We start from the raw sequence: 20,190 nt of genomic DNA, 5'->3' as shown, positions 1-20,190 counted from the left end.
TTTTCAAAAATTTCAAAGTTTCATAACGAAATATTTCTGAATTCCAACACCCAATTTCATTGAACTTGGTATTGAATTTGCTTAAGATTAGTTACCGAGCGCATGTTCATAAGCATTAAATTATAAGTGTATATTGCTTCAGTGTTTGTGCAAACATTATAAAGATTAATTATGAAATGATTATTTTTGGAAAATTATTTAACTCTGGCATTAACGGCACTATTCCAAATGGCAGAACTTTGAGAATTTTCTCAAGGAAATGGTACCGTGCGAATAAAACGTGTGTTGTTAAAGGCAAAAGGTGATATTTTTCCTTACGATCCTCCTCTAAATAAGCAAAACATGTAATAATCAAGTTTTGTCAGCTGACGATTTTACTACCGTAGACATTCGATTGTGTCTGGGACTTTAATTTAACGTATATTCCCAGACATAGATTGACAAACGTATAAAGTAGCAACACGAAAGTTTTCTTCTTTACTTTTTCATATATTTAAAAATATATATCGTCTGTATTTGGTTTATTTAGGTAATATTTTGCCTTACGTTCCTCCTCTAAATAAGCAAAACATTAATAATCAAGTTTTGTCAGCTGACGACTTTACTACCGTATACATTCGATTGTGTCTGGGACTTTAATTTAACGTGTATTCCCAGACATAGATTGACAAACGTATAAAGTAGCAACACGAAAGTTTTCTTCTTTACTTTTTCATATATTTAAAAATATATATCGTCTGTATTTGGTTTATTTAGGTAATATTTTGCCTTACGTTCCTCCTCTAAATAAGCAAAACATTAATAATCAAGTTTTGTCAGCTGACGATTTTACTACCGTATACATTCGATTGTGTCTGGGACTTTAATTTAACGTGTATTCCCAGACATAGATTAGCAAACATATAAGGTAGCAACACGAAGGTTTTCTTCACTTTTTCATATATTTAAAAATATATATAGTCTGTATTTAGTTTATTTTTTTATTTTTACAAGAGTCTACATTCACTGAATGTATCCGAAGATTGGGGTGAGAGGTGACAAACCTAAGAGGTTCACGCTTAAATTTACCAGAATAACTCTGATTGATGTAATATACCGTACTCTGTGTCTCATAGTATAAGAAAGAAAGCCATGTATGAATTTAGACGAATTTTCTTTGGACCTATTAGAGCCGAATTCTAATACAATTTTACAGATCTACAGTTTTGTTCCACAGGGGAAGTTTTGTTTATCTAAATCATTCCACTTTTGACGTTCACATGACATGTAGACCTACAGATGACCCTCTCGTGTGACAGATTCAGTCTTACTTTAATACATATCTACATGTATTAAATATGATCATCCCATATGCTAAATTTCATGTACCAACAGTTTGAATTTTTAATTTCTTGTATGAGAAGTACAGAGGAAGTATTTTAATCCCCCAAAATTCGAACTCCAGAATTTGACGAATCTATCATTATATCTGTATGTCAGACTGTCTATTTGCGTGTGACAAAAATAACCAAAAGCTCTCTGAGTTAGATGGATGATGCTCTCGTGTCAGCGTTACCACGGAAAGGGGGTGCAGTAGCTTCTGAGGGTAAAGACCCTTGAGCACCCGAGAGCAGAAGTCTGACTTCTAGCTCATATGAAGATGAAACTCACACATTCGCTTGCATAACCCCTTTTTACAGGGGGGGGGGGCACATTCCCACACCTCACAGATAGAACACAGATGAAGAACAACCATGCCCGAAGCGGGACGCCCAAATCACGGGGAAGATGTGTTACTCCTATGCAAGGACTCCGGCAGTTAAATGGATGAAATTTGCTATACACCTTCGAGCAAATTCCATTCATAGTACATATCCGGCTGTCTGAATATACGTTAACACGATAATTAGAAAACGAAGAGAAATGATTATGAAATTCGATACAAGAATTTAATATCTATAGTGTAGACACCTCTCGAAGTTTGAGCTAAATCCAACAAGGGGTTGATCATCTGCCGGTTTCTACTTTCAGAAATATGTAAACGCGATAACCCAAAAATGCAATGTCTTAAATGTATTAAATTTTGAAAGTGATGTTTGACTGCAAGTGTGGTTATGGTTACGTTCTTAGTCGGTCGTAAAAAAACGCTATTATTAATTTACAAATATTATTTATCTTATGCCAGGAATGAATCACCAAAAAATTCGCTAATGATCACACTATAGATTCAGCTAAATTGCTAAATTCAGGCCAAAGATAAATATTTCATAACTATTATACGCCAATACCATGCAAAGCATTCTCTTGGAAAACATCTTTATTAAAGAGTTTGCTAAAAAATTTTAATAAAAGTTTAAACCAGCGAGATCATTTCCGCTGGTTTAAATTGTCATGTTCAGAGGCACAAAGACAAATTTTCAATAATCGTATTTCATATTACGCTCTAAATTTCACAAAGACCTACAACTTTTATGTAAAGGTCACATACTGAATTTCATCTCTCTATTTCAATCCACTGTTGAATTATTTTGTTTACAGAACGGAGCGCCGTCTCATACCCCCGTATCCGTGACCATTCTGGTCACTGAACGGTTTGGTGGGCACGTTACGGGAATTTTATTTAATTAACAAAATATTTACTGTAGGAAAACGAAACAAAAATAACTTTACAGAATTTACAATTATATAAGAAATTATATTATGATGAGACCGTTTAGAAATCGTTTTAAAAGTGTGTTTCTTGAACTGGGAACATCTGATTTATCAAAATCCCGAAGTCAGATGATGATGTCGTGTCAGCGTTAAAACAGAAAAAGGGCTGCAGTCGCTTCTTAGGGCAAAGAACCTTGAGCACCCGAAGACAGAATTCTGATTTCTAGCTCATATGAAAATGACACTCGCACATTCGCTTGCACAACCCCTTTTTAAAGGGGGGCTCTTTTGCACACCTCACAGATAGAACACAGGATGAAGAACAACCATGAGCGAACCTGGCGCTACCCCTAGGCCAGGACGCCGGCCCGAAGTAATTTTTTTTTTTTGACAATTACAATATTTTTTGTATATCAATCTTTATATACTTCGGATATGACAAACTAAAATGTAAATCGAGACCATTTGACAAAACATATATCGTAATGAAAATTGTTCCTCTGATGTATATATTTTTATACTGATGACAGTGTTTCCTTTGCTCTTTTCATGTTAGCTACGCTCGTGAATCCATGATTAACCTGATTGCAAGCGAAAATGGCACTTTGTAGCGTATATCCATTCTTCATTTGACTGTAAATGTCGATTCCAGTAACAGCTTCTGCCGAAAAAGAATGACAGTCTGTTCTTTGCACCTCATCAGAGAAACCCATTAGGCAGCATTACTTATTTTGTCACCCATGTTTCATTATAAGCAACAGTTCTAACCCTTTTTTAGCACGTTAAGAGAATCCATTTATCGGAAAAATCTGTATTCTACCACATAGAATAATGGCACTTCGACAACAGTTCCTTTTTTATTTGGGAGCAAGCACCACATAATGTAAATTGATGGTAACTGTATCTGTGTCACGCTGGAAAGAAATTTTGTATATAATGAAAAAGGGGATAAGGGAAAAAAGACTAATTGCATGTTTTCGCAAATGATCGAGCTAGAGGAACAGAATAAGCGCAGAAAGAAAGAAAAAAAATTCTTTAACGCTTTTTGAAAAAAAATTCTTCGTTCAGATATAAAATTTGTATTGAGGACATAAGTTGAAATGCTGAAAAGGTTCAAGACGCCACGATGCCTTTTCTTAGAGCTTCGAAATAGGAAACATTTCAGTAAAACTCGTTGGGAATTTGATGTCTTGTTTTCTTCACGAGGAAAAAAACAAGTTTAGTTTTTTGGTCCACTATTGAGATTTAAAGATTTTTCAAAGTAAGGAACATTTTGGTAAAGCTCGCTGAGAATTTGAGGCCTTATTCATAAGGAAAAAAAAGCTGGGATAGATTTTTTTTTAAAGAATTTAGTTTTCCATTGAGATTTAAGGGTTTTTCCAATATATTTAAATAATGCAATTCAGTTTTTTCGTAGTGTTTCGTAACTCTGTTTGAAGCAATAATGACTCAAGTGACATAACATGTATAATGTAATTGAACGGAATAAATTTTCACATTCTATTTTTTAAAATATTTTTCCCTTTACTGATTATAGCATTTCCTGTATGCTTATTTTTAAAGTGCATGAACATATTCAGCTCTTTTAATGTACAGATATGTCAAACATGAGTCAAATATATCTACACGTTGAAAAAGGGTGTTTATTCTTAAAATATATACCGAACAGATTTTAAGCTATCATCTTAATATGTATATTCTCACCATATTGTCATCTCATCTATTTGTCTGATGGCTTAAACTTAAAAGGTTTTCCCCAAAATAATATCCGCATTGCTTCAAAACAGGACTAAGTAAATAAAATTCGATAGCAGTTTGTCGCTCATGAGTCATTATAGGCCACTAATAATAAGCAATAAGTCATGTCCTAAATATAGAGATTATATTTAGGACATGGCAACTGACAAGGCAAAAAATAAATTATTTAATGGCAAAAGAGCGTTTATTAAATATCTGGGTTTTTTCAATTATATTTTTTTCATGGTATTAAAAACATTATGGATGAAAAAATTGCCGCATGATATTAAACGTACATTGGTGATTAGTGATGAAGCTATTGATAAATTGGCGATTATTGTAGAGAAGTTTCTCAAACAGAAATATATGAGGCTTATAAAACTGAAGTTAAGAATTTTAGCCCGTCTTCAATTGTCAGTTGAAGAGAACTTTTTTTCCATCGCCAGGAAGAAGTCATTGAAGAAAGAAATAATGGATCATTATCTAGAAGCATAGCAGAATCGGAGGCATTACAACCCGAATAATAAATTACGTTATTGTCTTTTGATTTTCGAATTAAAGTGTTTTCCAGGAAAATGTAATCTACAATAAAATTGGAAAACTCAGGAAAACTTGTTTTCCAGTTTCACCTGCTGAATATTTAAAGAACTACCGTGAATTCACTTATACTTTTTTTTGTTAATTAACAAAAAAAAAGACAAAATTTTAGTTTGACAGTGATACAGATGAAAAACTTAACTAAAACCACCTATAACGATAAAATTAGTGGCGATTTAAAACTTTATGTTGCAAATGGAATTGAAATTCCATGTTTCGGACATAAAATTTTAACTCTTGATTTGGGACTTTGTCATAATATGATCGCGACCAAGTACATGATCATATTCAATTTTTTTTATTATATCAAAATTAGGAAATGCATTTTGGGTACAGACTTTCTTAACTGGTTTAATTTATTTATTGATATTAAAACAAAAACTTACTGAAGGTATAACTAAACTGTACATTATAGGGTGAAATTACATCATCAGCCGATGAATCAAATGTAAGCATCTGAAATAAAAATTAATTTCGTAATATTTTTATCACAATTTCCGGAAATAACAAACTTCATGTACTATTACTAAAGCAAAAGTACTAAGTTCTAAAGCAAAATACTATGTTGAACATTATATGAAAACTAATGACAACCCTGTTTATCTAAAAGAAAGAAAGTTAGATCTTAAAAAGATTAAAAATAACCAAACGTGATTTGAAATTTTTGCTTGAAAACAATATTTTAAGACCATCAAAATTACTACAGGAAGCCCACTTTATTTAATCTTAAAAATGGAAGGTACTTTGTAGCCATTCAAAGATTATCGCCGCTTAAATGATGTAACAGTACCAGACTCTTTATCTAGAATTGTAGATTTCCATCATATTTTAAAATGCAAAAAGATATTTCCTAAACTGGATTTTTTTAAAAGCTATTATCAAATTCTAATAGCAGAAGAAGATAAACAAAAATAGCAATACTATAATATCAATGGGACTTTTGGCTTTAAAAATCCACTGCATCCACTTTTCAAATATTCATTAATAAAGTTTTCATTGGACTAGTTCTTACTTTCCCATATTTAGAAGACATTTTGATAATATTAGAAATTGAGAAATCGCATAAGAAACATGTTACGAAAGTATTTGATAGAATTGAACAGTATAGTCAAAGCCTCAACTTATTGAAATCAGTAATGGAAGTGAACAAATTAGAATTTTTGGGACATTCTGATTACTCCAAAAGCCTAAACAATCTCTTACAGAAAAAGTACAAGCCATAACAAACTATAAATTTCCTGGAACTATTCACAAACTTCGTAAATTTTTAGTAAAAATTAATTTTTATAAATGATATTTGAAGGGTGCAGCTATATTTAAGCTTTCTTAAATAAATATTTAAAAAGTAAAAGTTAAAAAAAATCAAAGAAAAAATTTCATGTATTGAAGAAGTAAAGTAAACCTTTGAAAAATATAAAAATGGTTTAGCCAACGCTGCTTTATTAACATTTCTTAATCTAAATCGACCATTAGCTTTATGTACAGATACCTGTAACTTCGCAATTGGATCTGTTTTACAGCATTATGAAGACCGAATTGGAAACAAATAATTTTTTATTCCGAAAAGTTAAACGACACTCAAAATTCTTATAGTAATGCATATAACTGGGAACTTTCAAATATTTATCTTTCCATCAAACAGTTTAAACTTAAGCTAGAGAGATGCGAATTTGCAATGCTCACAATCAAATTATATTTATATTTAAGCAGAAAAACGATGAATCATCACCCAGATAGTGAAAATTCTCCAGTATGTTCCTCTGTTTCCGACAAATATAAAATACATTGTCAGGGAAAAATAATGTTGTTGCGGACTCGGTGTCTTGAATAGAATCAGTTTTGGATACCGATCGTGACAAAATTGCTTATGAACAAATCATTAATGATGACCTAAAATAATTACTAAATAGTAGCAAAAAAAGCATCTTTTCATAAGGATTGAAACTCATGTTCACACGTACTCATTAAAGTGAATCGTACCTAGAAAACATTAGAATCCCCGTATGAATGACCTTTTATTGCCAGAAAAGATGTTACTCAAATCTTACATTGAGAATTAAAGGAAAGAACATCAATGTTTCCATTGATCGATTAAAACAAGTTTATTTATTAGCATCAGGGGGAAATTATGTTCGAAACCTAACAAATAAAGGGGAACATTTCATTCCATTAAATAGAAATAGAAATGAAAATGGAAAGACGGAGGATTCAAAATGTAAAACATCACGTAAAGGGAGAAAAATTATTTTTCCAGCATGCTATCAAGATTACATTAACATTGAATATTATATATTGATCTGCGATTATATGATTGTAAATAGCATTTATATATTTTATTACATTATAAATATTCATGTGATATTAATTATTATTTTCCTTGTATTACTTATTGCTTGGAATGAAAGTAATGTAACTTCTATAAATCATATTATCTTTGTTTCGACAACTTATTGAAAACTGTGAATGGTAATATGATAATGAAATATGCTTAGAATAATAATATTTATAAAGGAAGTTGTGTTTTTTAAATTTATTTTTAAACAAAAGAAAAAAATTGTATGATGTTGAAACCACTTCAGAAGACGAATGATTTTGTCATATGTGATTGATGATAAAGCTTATTAATCGCTCCAATAAAAGCTTAAATATTATTTTACATTACTATATTTAACTGGCCAAATGATGTTACTTTTGATATTTGAGGTAAAAAAATTGAATATATGAAATATAATAATATTTTATGCGAATAAAATTAACTTCATAATAATAAAGAAGAAAATATATAAATTATAATTACAATAAATTACTAAATGCCAATGATGATAATGATAAATGATTGTGATTCCTTTTTAAAAGGAATTTACACGAACAATGATGGAATGATGCAGTTGGTAGCTGTGAAGACACTCAAAGATAATTTCAATCAAGACGCGCAGACTGACTTTGAGAGAGAAGTGGAGATCATGTCGTCTTTCAGTCACGAAAACATTCTCAAATTGGAAGGAATCGTATTCAAAGGTAAGATTTTTTTTTTAATATTTACTTTAAATACAATTTTAAAAATTATTCTTGATGAACCATAAACTTGTAAAATTGAAACATTATGAAATTGGTGAGGTATGTGAGTCTTTTTTGAAAGTTATTTCTGAGAATTCCATCCATTGATACATTCTTCATTTGGCATACTGAAGTTCTAGATCTTGGTATGATGCGAGAGTATTGCCAAGCTACTCAGGCATCACATTCGCTTGCACAGCCCCTTTTTATAGGGGGGCACATTCACACATCTCACAGATAGAACAGATGAAGAAGAACGATGCCCGAACCCGGACTCGAACCCAGGACGCCCACATCACGAGGAAGACGCGCTACCCCTACGCCAGGACGCTGGCGAACGAGCATTAATCCCAGTGAATAGGCTGATCGCCAAAAGCAGATAGTTGTAAATAATGTGAAATCTTAAAAATAAAATCATATATATTATGTTATTATAAAAATCAATATATTAAGTTTCTGTATTTTTATTTATTCAATTTTTTTTCGTCTATTAGTGTTTTATTTTGTAGCATTTAAGTCAAGGCAAACATTTATTTAGGAAACTACTTTCCCACTACTTACTGTAGAACTCGTATGAAAATATTTTGCATTACAGACTTGTTTGCGAACTTTTTTTTCCTTACTGAAGATAAAGAAAGGAAGTTTGTACAGAATGCAAGAGAGTAAAAATCTATCAAATATTTAAAATAATTGTTACGTCACGAACAGTCATGTTTTTTTACTACTTTTGAGTTGTTTTATTATTGATGATGGTTTTATAACCTTTTAAAATTCTGCATGTTTTAATTCCTCTTTATTGACCTCCCCAACAAAATATTTTGCTCATGAAACACTGAAAAATAACATTTGGACTTTAAATAAAATATTCCAATTATATCTAAACTGATATTCTTTTCATTTAATCTTTTGAAGGTTTAACTTCCACCACACCAGTTAAATTTTGAGCTTATTTAAACAACAACAATTTATTGAATAGAATATAAGTTATGTGCATGAGCTTTTCTAATTTAAAACTCAGAAATGAAAATCCTCGAGACGTTCAGCGCTGTCTTCAAATTGTTTCGAACAATGCGACGCAACAGGACAATTGAATAATCTCATTACCATTTTCCCTTGGTGTCACCATACAGCTGCAAACCAAATAACACAACGTATAGATTGCAGCAGAATAAACCTTCAAAGTAAAGCTTGTAATGAAAATCTCATTATTTGAATCTAATTTGCGAATCGCATGTTTTGGTTCGAAAACACAAATATTTCGATATCTGTCAGGGTCCCTACAATTTTTCAGTGCATGCAAATTGCTAATAAGGAACACGACAAAATATATGACATGATATTTCAATATTTATTACTGAATTTATTTACTGACATAAAATTTTGAATTTAAGAGCAATTTGCATTTTACTCGTATAAATTGCAAATGTTTTAAGTATATGGACGAAACTAATTCCTTTTAACTAAAAGAAATAACTGATTTATTTGATTATAGATAAAATATATTATCTGCATTGTGAAATACAATCTGCAGGTGTTGGCGTAAAAAATTGCCATCTTTTATACTTAAAATATTCTTCTTTGAATATATACATCTTTTAGATTGAGTTACTGGCATAAAATAATAGTTTATGTTACAGCAAAGACAATGCATTCATTATCCTTTATAATTATTAGGCGATTTCTCAGATCATGTACTTTTTATTATATTACTACAGCTTTCTTTTGTATAATTAAGTAACTAAAAGTTGTTTATTGTTGCAACTGTTTATTATTTACATCTTCGCAATCATGCCAAAGCAGTACATAAAATCCCTTGACAAATCTTCTCATTCCACAGATTAGACGTTTCAGAATAATTCATGATGAAACGAAAAAGAAAATAATATTATTAGTTCTGCACCGCTTTCAGAAAATCGTTCAGAGTTTTTAAAGTTAATTCCTTTTTCCGAAAACTAGCTGCAATACATATATTCGAAATATATATCAATATATATATTCGATATATATATCAATATATATATTCGATATATATATCAATATATGTATTCGAGTTGAAACTTTTTGTTGGCGATAAGTCGCCAAATGTGACAACCTTCTTTATAACTATTAATGACCCTAAAAGCAAAAAAAAAAATAATGCTTCAAAAGTGATAAATTGTCAGTTTTCTGCCCGTACATTTTGAAGTTTCATAAACCCAAAATGAAATAATCAGATCTGATTGAGTTTAGTTTTCTGAAGGCCCTTGATCGATGAACGTCTGTCCTTGAAAATTTACTTCTCAGACGTCATGGCAAAACAAATTATTCGACATTTTATTATGGATCAGCAGCTACACAAAAGTCATAAGGTATCATAGTGATTAGCCAGCGAATGGAGTAAGTTCTGCCACAATGAATAATGACATTGATCGTAATCGTATTGCTCGCTGACATTCAGCATATTTCCTTTTTTCTCTGGTAGGAATTTTGCTATTCCATGGAATTTCTCCGTACAAATAGCATATTACAATATTTGGTAACTTGGCACTATTCGTATCAAAATTGTTTCATAAACATCCACACTTCCTTTTTTCTACAAAAATCACTACTTTTCCCTAGAAACAAATCAAAATTCTGCTTAGAATACCTTCAACTTTTATTATCTTGTCATTCAGTGTAATGAAATATTTTAGTGTTTCTAGAAGCAGGAGTAGTTTATATTACAACACAAACAGGTGACCCTTTAGGCCATTTTTACTTACTCGTATACGAAGTACAAAGAAAGTATTGTAATCGACAAAACATTCGATATTTTGACGAATTTTCACGTTTCAGACATCTCTGAGTACAAAAAGTACATTTATAGAATTATATCTGTCTGTCTGTGAGAAAGATAAATAAAAAGCGTTTGAAATTAGACGAATGAAATTTGGTATAGGGTCATTGCACCAAATTGGTAGATTTTTGCCAAATTTTGAGCAAAATCTATTCTGAGGAAGTCCAGCTATTCGAATATAAGTTAACACGATAACTACAGAGCGAAGAGAGCTAGATGAATAAAATTTGGGACACAAATTTAACATCTATTTTGTAAACACTTATCAAATTTTGAGCTAAATCCAGCTAGAGTTTGAATGTCTGTCGATCTGTACTTTCATAAGCTTGTAAATGCGATGACTCTAAAATGCAATGACTTAAATATATAAAATTGGGAATGTAATTTTGTGATTGCAATTATTGAGCTGTATTAAATCCTGTTTTCAATCGTTTATGAGGTTGATGAGGTTGAGGTTTATATTTTTATGGCACAAGAGCCAGAATTGGCTATGCTGCGCCAAGACACATGGTATGAATATATTACCATACGATTAAAAATCTTGTTTCCTCCAGGCTAAAAATTGATAAAAACATTTTGTTAAAAGTATTTATAAAAAGGTACGAAACTTTAAATAAGAAAAGTCTATGATTAAAACAAATGTTTTTTTTTAAATAAACAATATTTATATAAAATGAATAAAGTTAGTAGCTCTTAAAAAGTCAAAAATATTACGGTGAGGCTGTTCTCCAACCAATTCACGCAAATCCAATGATGATGAATTAAAGAAATGCGCACGATAAAAATTAAATTTGGGACATTCAATTAAAATATGTAAAACTGTAAGATTAACGTTACAATCCGAACACATTGGTATCCTCTCGCCAAACAAAAGATGTTTGTGAGTTAGGCGGGTGTGACCAATTCGTAATCTAGTTAATTTTACATCAGCCCATCGAACCGAAGCAGCAGGCCACACTCCAATTGTCGGCTTGATAAAGTGCAGTTTGTTTTCAGTTTCATGATTCCAAGATTCTTGCCAAATTGAAAGAATATAACCACTATACATATTAATAAGGTCAATATGTGGGCAAGAGCGCTGAAGAATATGCTTAGCCTCCTTGGCTGCAATGTCAGCCGCTTCATTGCCGGTTATGCCAACATGACTAGGAATCCATCTGAACTGGATGTCATACCCCTTAGTCTGAAGATCTCTCAAACAGCAAAGAATATCAATTGCAATAGGATGCCTGCAATTTGAAAAGTTACACAGTGTCTCTAAAGCACTCATACTATCTGAATAAATGCAGTAATAAGTCTCTTTAGAAAGAGAAATTCTTTCGAGAGCTAACAAAATTGCAGATAGTTCAGCAGTCAAAACAGAACACGAATCATGCAGACGGTAACTATATGTAACCTCTGGAAAGACAATACCACACCCGACAGATTGAGAGGATTTTGATCCATCAGTGTATATCGGTATGTAAGTTGAAAGTTGATGAAGATGAAAATTAAATAACTGCTGGAAAACTACAGAAGATGTAGTAGCTTTATTAAAATTCAAAAAAGGGTTAAAATATGAAAAAATTGGATAATCCCAAGGGGGGAAGATAAAAAGTTAACTGGATGAACCTCGACATTTCCAAGGCCCAAATCCTGAATATCAACCCTTATTCTTTCATGAAAAGGCAGAATATTATAAGGACGGGCATTGTAAAGTCTATGAAGACTAATAGGCACCGTCAAATTCTGGACTGGGTGTTTGGGAAGAGAAAGCATGCGGAAGAAGTACCGAACTGCTAGATTTCTTCGCCTTAAATGCAAAGGTAACTGATGGGAAATCACGTACAAACTCTGAACTGGTGAAGTCCTGAAGGCTCCAGTGCAGATCCGTAATGCAGAGTGGTGCAATGGATCGAGTCTTCGCAAAATGTTGGATCGGGCAGAACCGTATACTTCGCAGCCATAATCAATGCGTGAGAGTATCAATGCTTGATAAATGCGAAGTAACGAAAGTCGATCCGCTCCCCAAGCTGTATTCGATAGAACTTTTAGAATATTGAGTTTTTTCTCACATACCTTCCTTAAATGAAGTATATGGGGAAGGAAGGTGAGTTTTCTGTCAAAAATAATTCCTAAGAAGCGCATCTCTGCAACAACCGGAATGGCAGTATTACGGATATAGACCACAGGATCTGGGTGAAGACTTCGCTTTCTACAGAAATGAACGCAACAACTTTTCTCAGGAGAAAGTGTGTGTCCATTTTCATCGCACCAAGATAAAAGTTTGTTGATAGCGATTTGCAGTTGTTTCTCAATGAAAGGCATATGCGATCCTTGACAGGATATCTGAAGATCATCCACGTACAAGGTTCCAGTAACAGTTGCTGGTAAAACTTTAAGAATTTGGCTAAAATGTAAAATAAACAAAGTAACACTTAAGACGCTTCCCTGAGGAACGCCTTCCTGTTGAACAAAAGTATTTGAAAGATAACTGCCAACTCGAACACGGAAAATACGACAAGATAGGAAGTTTTTTATAAAAACAGGTAAGTTTCCTCTAAGACCAAAATCAAATAATGTGCGAAGAATTCCATAACGCCATGTGCGATCGTATGCTTTATTAATGTCGAAAAACACCCCAACAAGATGGTTTCGACGGACAAAGGCATTACGAATGTGAGTTTCCAAATGAATAATGTTATCGATGGTGCACCTTCCCTTTCGGAAACCACTCTGAAAGAGGGGAATACAGTCATTTTTTTCCAATTCATATACAAGTCTCGCGTTAATCATACGTTCGAAAATTTTACACAGGCAGCTTGTTAAGGCGATTGGTCTGTAGTTCAATGGATTACATGGTTCCTTTCCAGGTTTTAGGAGTGGTATTACAACTGCTTCATGCCACTGGGAAGGGAATATTTGATCATTCCAGATTCTGTTAAATAGGCAAAGAATATTAGCCAAGGAATCTTCATCCAGATGGCGGAGCATGTTGTATGTAATTCCATCCGGACCAGGGCTAGAATCATGAACTTGAAACAGTGCTCTCTTTAATTCATTGATTTGAAATGCGCAATTATACGGATGAAGATGGTCGGTTTCGAAATGGAGATGTATCTTCTCAGCACGCCTCTTAGTGGCGAGGAATGTTGAATTAAATGAGGCTGTGCTTGAAACTTTCTCAAATGTTTGACCGATAATGTTAACGACTTCTATAGGAGAAGAATATGAAACGTTTCCTGTGTTTAAAACTGGAAACGAGAACTCCTGGTAAATCCCATTTACTGCCTTAACTTTTCTCCAAAGTTGCGCACTGGTTGTATTTGAAGTGATAGAGGAGACAAATTGGAGCCATGATTCCCTTTGGCTACGACGTCGAATACGCCGTGCATTTTCTCGGGCTTTTTTAAAGGCAATGAGATTCTCCGTAGTTGGATACCTACGGAAAATTCCCCATGATTTCTTTTGTGTCTTGTAAGCGTTGCGGCATGCATCGTTCCACCACGGCCGACGAAATGCTCGTGGGTGGGGTGAGCTCTTAGGGATTGCAATGTCAGCAGCATTTCTAATTGTGTTAATAACATTTTGAGTAGCATCAGTTATATTTTCAACAGCAACCATTGCTTCTGTAATAACTGCAAGTTCAGTGAATGTTCCCCAATCTGCCCGCTGGAATAGATATCGTTGTGGACGCTGTGTTCCACAAGTACTATCAGCATGGGAGACGATGAGAGGGAAGTGATCACTATTAAACAGACTATCTCCAACTCTTAAATTCAGCAATGGAAAAAGTGAGGGAGAACAAATAGCAAGGTCAATACTGTGGAAAGTATGCGTCGGCTCATGGAAATGCGTTTGCTCATCATTATTAAGGAGACAGAGACAATTTCCCGAGATAAATTCTTCAATCTGTCTCCCCCGAGAATTTGAGCTATCTGAACCCCATAAAGGACTATGGCCGTTAAAGTCACCAATCAAGAGAAAAGGTCTAGGAAGCTGATCAACTAAAGCATTGAGGTCGTTTTGACAAATAGTTTCATTTGGCGGTAGATAAATAGAACAGACTGTAACGAGAGTTCTAACGTGAACCTGGATAGCTACAGCCTGTAGAGAAGTATGAAGAGTTAGTGGGGAACTGGTTGGAGGTCAGAATGCAAACTCCACCGGAACCGATTCTCCCAGTATCAACATCTTTCCGCACAGAATTATAACCACGAATCTTAAAAGGAATATCTGACCTCAGGTGGGTTTCCTGAAGTGCAAAGCAAACAGGTTGAAATGTATTTAATAAAACCTTAACGTCAGAAATCTTGTAACGAATGCCGCGACAATTCCAGGAAAGGAAAGAACACATTAAGAATTATTTGGGGAATTTTTATTATCATTCGTAGGCGGAGTTGCAGAAGCATCACAACTCATTTGAAAATCCTCTTCCTCCTCGGAGGAATGGAGTCGCAATAATTCCGGACTCTTCGGCTGACCACCGAATAAGGAAGTTAGGTCTTTACGAACAAGGCCAGATTTTGCCATATCTAAGGCAAGAGATTTTTTGGTAGAAAGAGCTAAGGTAATGTCTTTAGAAGAACGACCTGTTTTTGAAAGTTTCAGTGCCAGTGATTTCTGTGATTTTGAAATTTTTTTCCTCTTTGGTTTTAACTTGTGTGGTGAACCAGCATCTGAAGCATCTAATTCAGTTGTTAGCTGATTATTAGAAAGGGAAATACCTACACACGATTTATCCTGTGCATTTCCAGGAGTGAAAGGAGTTATTACCTTTGCTCAATCGTTTATGAAAAACACATCTAAGACATATTCAACTTGAATAGATAGTATGCGAGATAGTTTTCGGAAGACCACTTCTTCTCGTTGTCACCACAGATTGAGCAGATGCTCGATACTTATAATGCTTTTCATAAGCACAAGTGGAATTGTAGTTAAAAGCAATCGTTCACCTTTCCGTTCAAAGCACAATATTTTCTCTCTTGCCTGTCTCGTTGTTTCTGCTCGAATTCGGGTCTCATGCATTTTATAGCTAACTTCGCTGTGCATTCCTTTTACATTTGCTTAGAGCATCGCTTGCTTCTTTAATTTCTCTTCATATCGTGATCTTCGAATTCCACCTGTCTTGTTCTTGGCGCAGATGATGATGCACGGCAGAATCACTTTTCTTTGGAGTCATGATTCTATATCCCCGCTTTCCTTATGGCGGAAATGAGCAGCAGAAAGACGGCAATTCATTTGACCCGGTTGAAAAGATAAAATAGTTAAAACGAACAAAAGTTTCCTAAATAAATGTTTGCCTTGACTTAAATGCTACAAAATAAAACACCAATAGACGAAAAAAAACTGAATAAATAAAAACACAGAAACTTAATATATTGATTTTTATAATAACATAATATATATGATTTTATTTTTAAGATTTCACATTATTTCTAACTATCTGATTTTGGCGATCAGCCTATTCGCTGGGATTAATGCTCGTTAGCCGGCGTCCTGGCTTAGGGGTAGCGCGTCTTCCTCGTGATCTGGGCGTCCTGGGTTCGAGTCCGGGTTCGGGCATCGTTCTTCTTCATCTGTTCTATCTGTGAGATGTGTGAATGTGGCCCCCTATAAAAAGGGGCTGTGCAAGCGAATGTGATGCCTGAGTAGCTAAGGCGTACTCTTGGCCCTAGTTGGCACTACTAAAAAAAAAACAAGAGACGCACCCTCGGCTTAAAATCGCTGATTTAATCAGCGAGCTTGTCCATGGCAAGTGCCATTAGAAACAACAATAATCCTCGTTAAAATTTTCTTTTCAAAATTTTATGTTAATTGTTATTTTAATAACTTCTTCAACAAAGCATTTTTCAGCTTGAAATTTTGATAGAAAATAACTTATACTATTATAAGTAGCCTTATGTCTTTTTTTTTCCATTGTACTATATATATCTCTAAATTTCTGTCAGCTCCCTAAAGATTTAAACATTAAATAGAAGCAGAAGAATTAAACTTCAGCCAAAACTAACTCTTTTTAATGAAACCGAACATTAAAAAAATATGTGTTCAATAAACAGAATCATTCAGTATCTTATTCTTCACTAAAGAATGTATTTTTTATATAATTTATGTAATATAGCAAAGAAAGATTCAATAAAAAATTATCTGATTCATCAGGAAGTACAACTTTTAGTTTTACTCACACAAGAATATAAATGATGCAAATAATTTATTTTGTTTTAGTCAATAAATGCACTTCTGAAAAAATTATGAAGTTCCAGATTTTATACAGTCCTTTGATCCTAAGAAATCACATTCATTGAAATATTCTTGGTACTTCAATTTTTAAACAAAAAAGTTTTTTCGGTGATCAAATCTAACCGAGTTATGAAGTTTTGAAAATTACGATTTTAGGACAATCAGCGATTTCATAATTTTAGAATAATCATTTTTGAGGAAACTCTAGTTGCTCATTGATGTATCTTAAGAATGTCAGTGAAGTGGTTTAAAATCGTATGTTTAACTCAGTTTTAGTCGCAACATAACAATTTTTATTTAAACTTTTATTATTTCAAGAGTATTTTATTAAATATGACACATAACTCCAAGGTTCTGTATAAAAATATAAAATGAACAATTTATAAAAATATTTATTGAATCAAACTGTATAAAATAGTATTTTTAGTATTATTTAGACCATTTTTCCTGCTAGGTATATAGGCCTAGTACTTATTTTTTAGAAATTAGGGGTTGGCATTTAATTATATTGGATAATATGTATAAGCCATGTTTGAATTAAATACTACAGGATAATTAAGTTAATAAAAAGAAATGTTAACATTTTATAGAAAATTTCATTCTTGTATTTATCGTTCTAGAAAATATTTTCTTTTTATTTCAATTCTTGCAGACAAGTGCTGAAAATTACACCTTTTTAGGTTTAGTTAGCAATAAGATTTAATTTAATTCTTTAATTTGAACTTTTGTCATTGTGATGGCAACAGATCAATAAAAGCTTTTTTTTTTCTTTTTTTTTTTTGTATGTAAGCATAGTGTGCATGTACAGGTTGAATTTTATTTTGTGTGAAAAATATTGTTGGAAAATATGCTTCAAATATTTTTTAAAAATTAAATAAAAATAAAAACTTATAATTTAAGTTAAAAAATTGGTATCATTGAAAAAATGATATAGAATTTTAAGGTGGTGTAAAAATCACTTATTGTAATATTTTTGGAAGTTCCGACGGAAAAATGCCAAACTTTCGGTTAATTTTTAATTAATTAGAATTCTAATTAAAAATGTTCAAATATCGTTGCACATTTTCACCCACCAAAGTCTATAAAGTTGCCCAGTTTGGTAGTGCTAGGTTAAGCAGTGTGGCCTGTAGGATATCAACACACAAACACAAATATATATTGATCTTTATTATAAATAAAGATAATAAATTATAAATTAAAGACTATATAATAGACAGTAATTGAAATGAAAAATAATTTAGCTTTTATTATAAAAATGAAAGGGTATTTTTACAAACCGATTATTTTAAATTTTAATTGTATGGAGGATCGCAGTTAAGCGACTCTCTAAACAAACCAATTCTGCTCATTAGAGTGTAATTAAAATCTAAAAAAAGAAATTTACATCTTGAAAACAATTATTTTTAAAATATATTTTCAATATCCTCTCAAAATGCAGCGATGAAAAAAGAAATTTTGATTGTAATCTTTAATCATGCTGACTATTTGGGAATTTTTGCTAATCTCTAAATTATTATTACCAATTACCATTAATTTAGTAAAAAATAATTACTAAAGAAAAAACTCCACGTCAGAGGATTAATGCTTAAAAGCATGTTAATTGCAGTTTGATTTTACATGTGATTTATAAGTATTCTATATTTATTCGGCATTATAAGGATTCTGTTTAACTATAAATTTTTTTAATATCATTTATTCAAAAAAAAATTTTGTATGTGGTTAATTTTTTTTTTGATTAGTTATGTCTTGTTTAGTACATTTAAATTTTTCCTAAAAAATCAGAAAGAAAGAAATAGACCTAATTATGAAAAGAACAAATTGTTGTGTAATCACGTTAACAATAAGCCAACTTCCATAAAATTTAAACAAATTTGGACAAAAAAAAACTTTCTGAGTTCTATAGAAATAATTTCATTATAGATTTTGCCAAGAAATAAAATTCTGAAGATATGTAGATCGATTATAACCAAGATGGGAAAAAAATATATATCAGGCGAATATTTTCTTTTGCGAGTGTCTTAGAATATTCTAAAGAGTGAATGTGATTTGCATAATAAATATTAGTCGTCTGTCTCTACGTAACTATATTTAGAACATTTTGCAGTAATATGCAAAAGTAGTAAATACTCATTTCAAAAATTTATGGCGCAAAAAGTGTTAAACTAAGAGATATGATTTTTGCAAGTTATGAATAACTACTCGAATTTGTAATAAAACATGCATAAACCTCCAATCAAGTAAATGATTCTCAAGCGGTATTCATATTTTCTTCATGTATTGTCCAACATTTCTTTTTTTGTAACACTAAATGCGATATCCATTATCCTTGTCGTAAATGTTTCAATATCTCGAAAAGATGACATTATTTTTCGGATAATCCCAAAAGAATGTGAATTCATGAGGATTTAGTATCAGATGAACGTCACAGCCACTATCTCATTGACATCATTATTCTAAAAACTCATTGCTTGTGTCAAGGATTAATTGCGCCATCTATTAAGTTGTAAAAAATCGTTTAAGGCAGGTAGAGCAATGCAAAAATAAAACTTAAAATTAATATTCTAAACGGTTATTTCGTATTGACGCTAAAAATTTTGCGATCAACATGCATATTCATGTGATAAAGATTTTTATCAGAACCGACAGAATTATGATTATTCGATTATGACTATTTACATGCCGTTTTTGCAACAAGACGGTTCGCAGGGATTAATGGTTCGAAAAGTTTTAATTATTTATTTTATGTACCTTGCTCTTAATGGTTTTCTCGGAACTCATTTTTAAGCACTTTTAATCGTACTTAAAACGTACGCTTAATAATTCTTAAAACTACCAACATATATATTGTTACGTTGTATACATTAGTACTTACTACTATGTATTAACGTATATGTTGTTAATACGTTTAAATACTTTTGAACGTATTTTAACGTACTACTTAAAAGCCTTCTATTCATTGTGTAATGCTAATATTCTGTCATCTTATTTAAAATCTAAAGTTTGGTTTGAAAAACATATGTGCTTAAACTTCCTTGTTGAAATTAAATACTTTTATTTAAAGCATAAGAATAGAACATGCTGTCTATCAAAAATATATCAGATGTTATTGTTTATAAGTTAAAGAGAAAATTATT

At 32.1% G+C, this 20,190-nt stretch overlaps 1 protein-coding gene across 1 annotated transcript in view; it reads left to right on the top strand.

Annotated features, from left to right (window-relative positions):
- Window positions 1–20,190, top strand: part of LOC129984841 (NT-3 growth factor receptor-like) — a 268,319-nt gene that overhangs the window by 221,071 nt on the left and 27,058 nt on the right. Inside the window, exon 5 of the mRNA XM_056094808.1 lies at window positions 7,822–7,983. Within this exon, the coding sequence (XP_055950783.1) occupies window positions 7,822–7,983 (162 nt within the window). The remainder of the gene's footprint in view (window positions 1–7,821; window positions 7,984–20,190) is intronic.

The sequence above is a fragment of the Argiope bruennichi genome, chromosome 9, assembly GCF_947563725.1.
Source record: "Argiope bruennichi chromosome 9, qqArgBrue1.1, whole genome shotgun sequence".
NCBI lineage: Eukaryota > Metazoa > Arthropoda > Arachnida > Araneae > Araneidae > Argiope > Argiope bruennichi.
The sequence above is the reverse complement of the archived record's forward strand: the minus strand, read 5'-3'. Positions and strand labels throughout refer to the sequence as shown.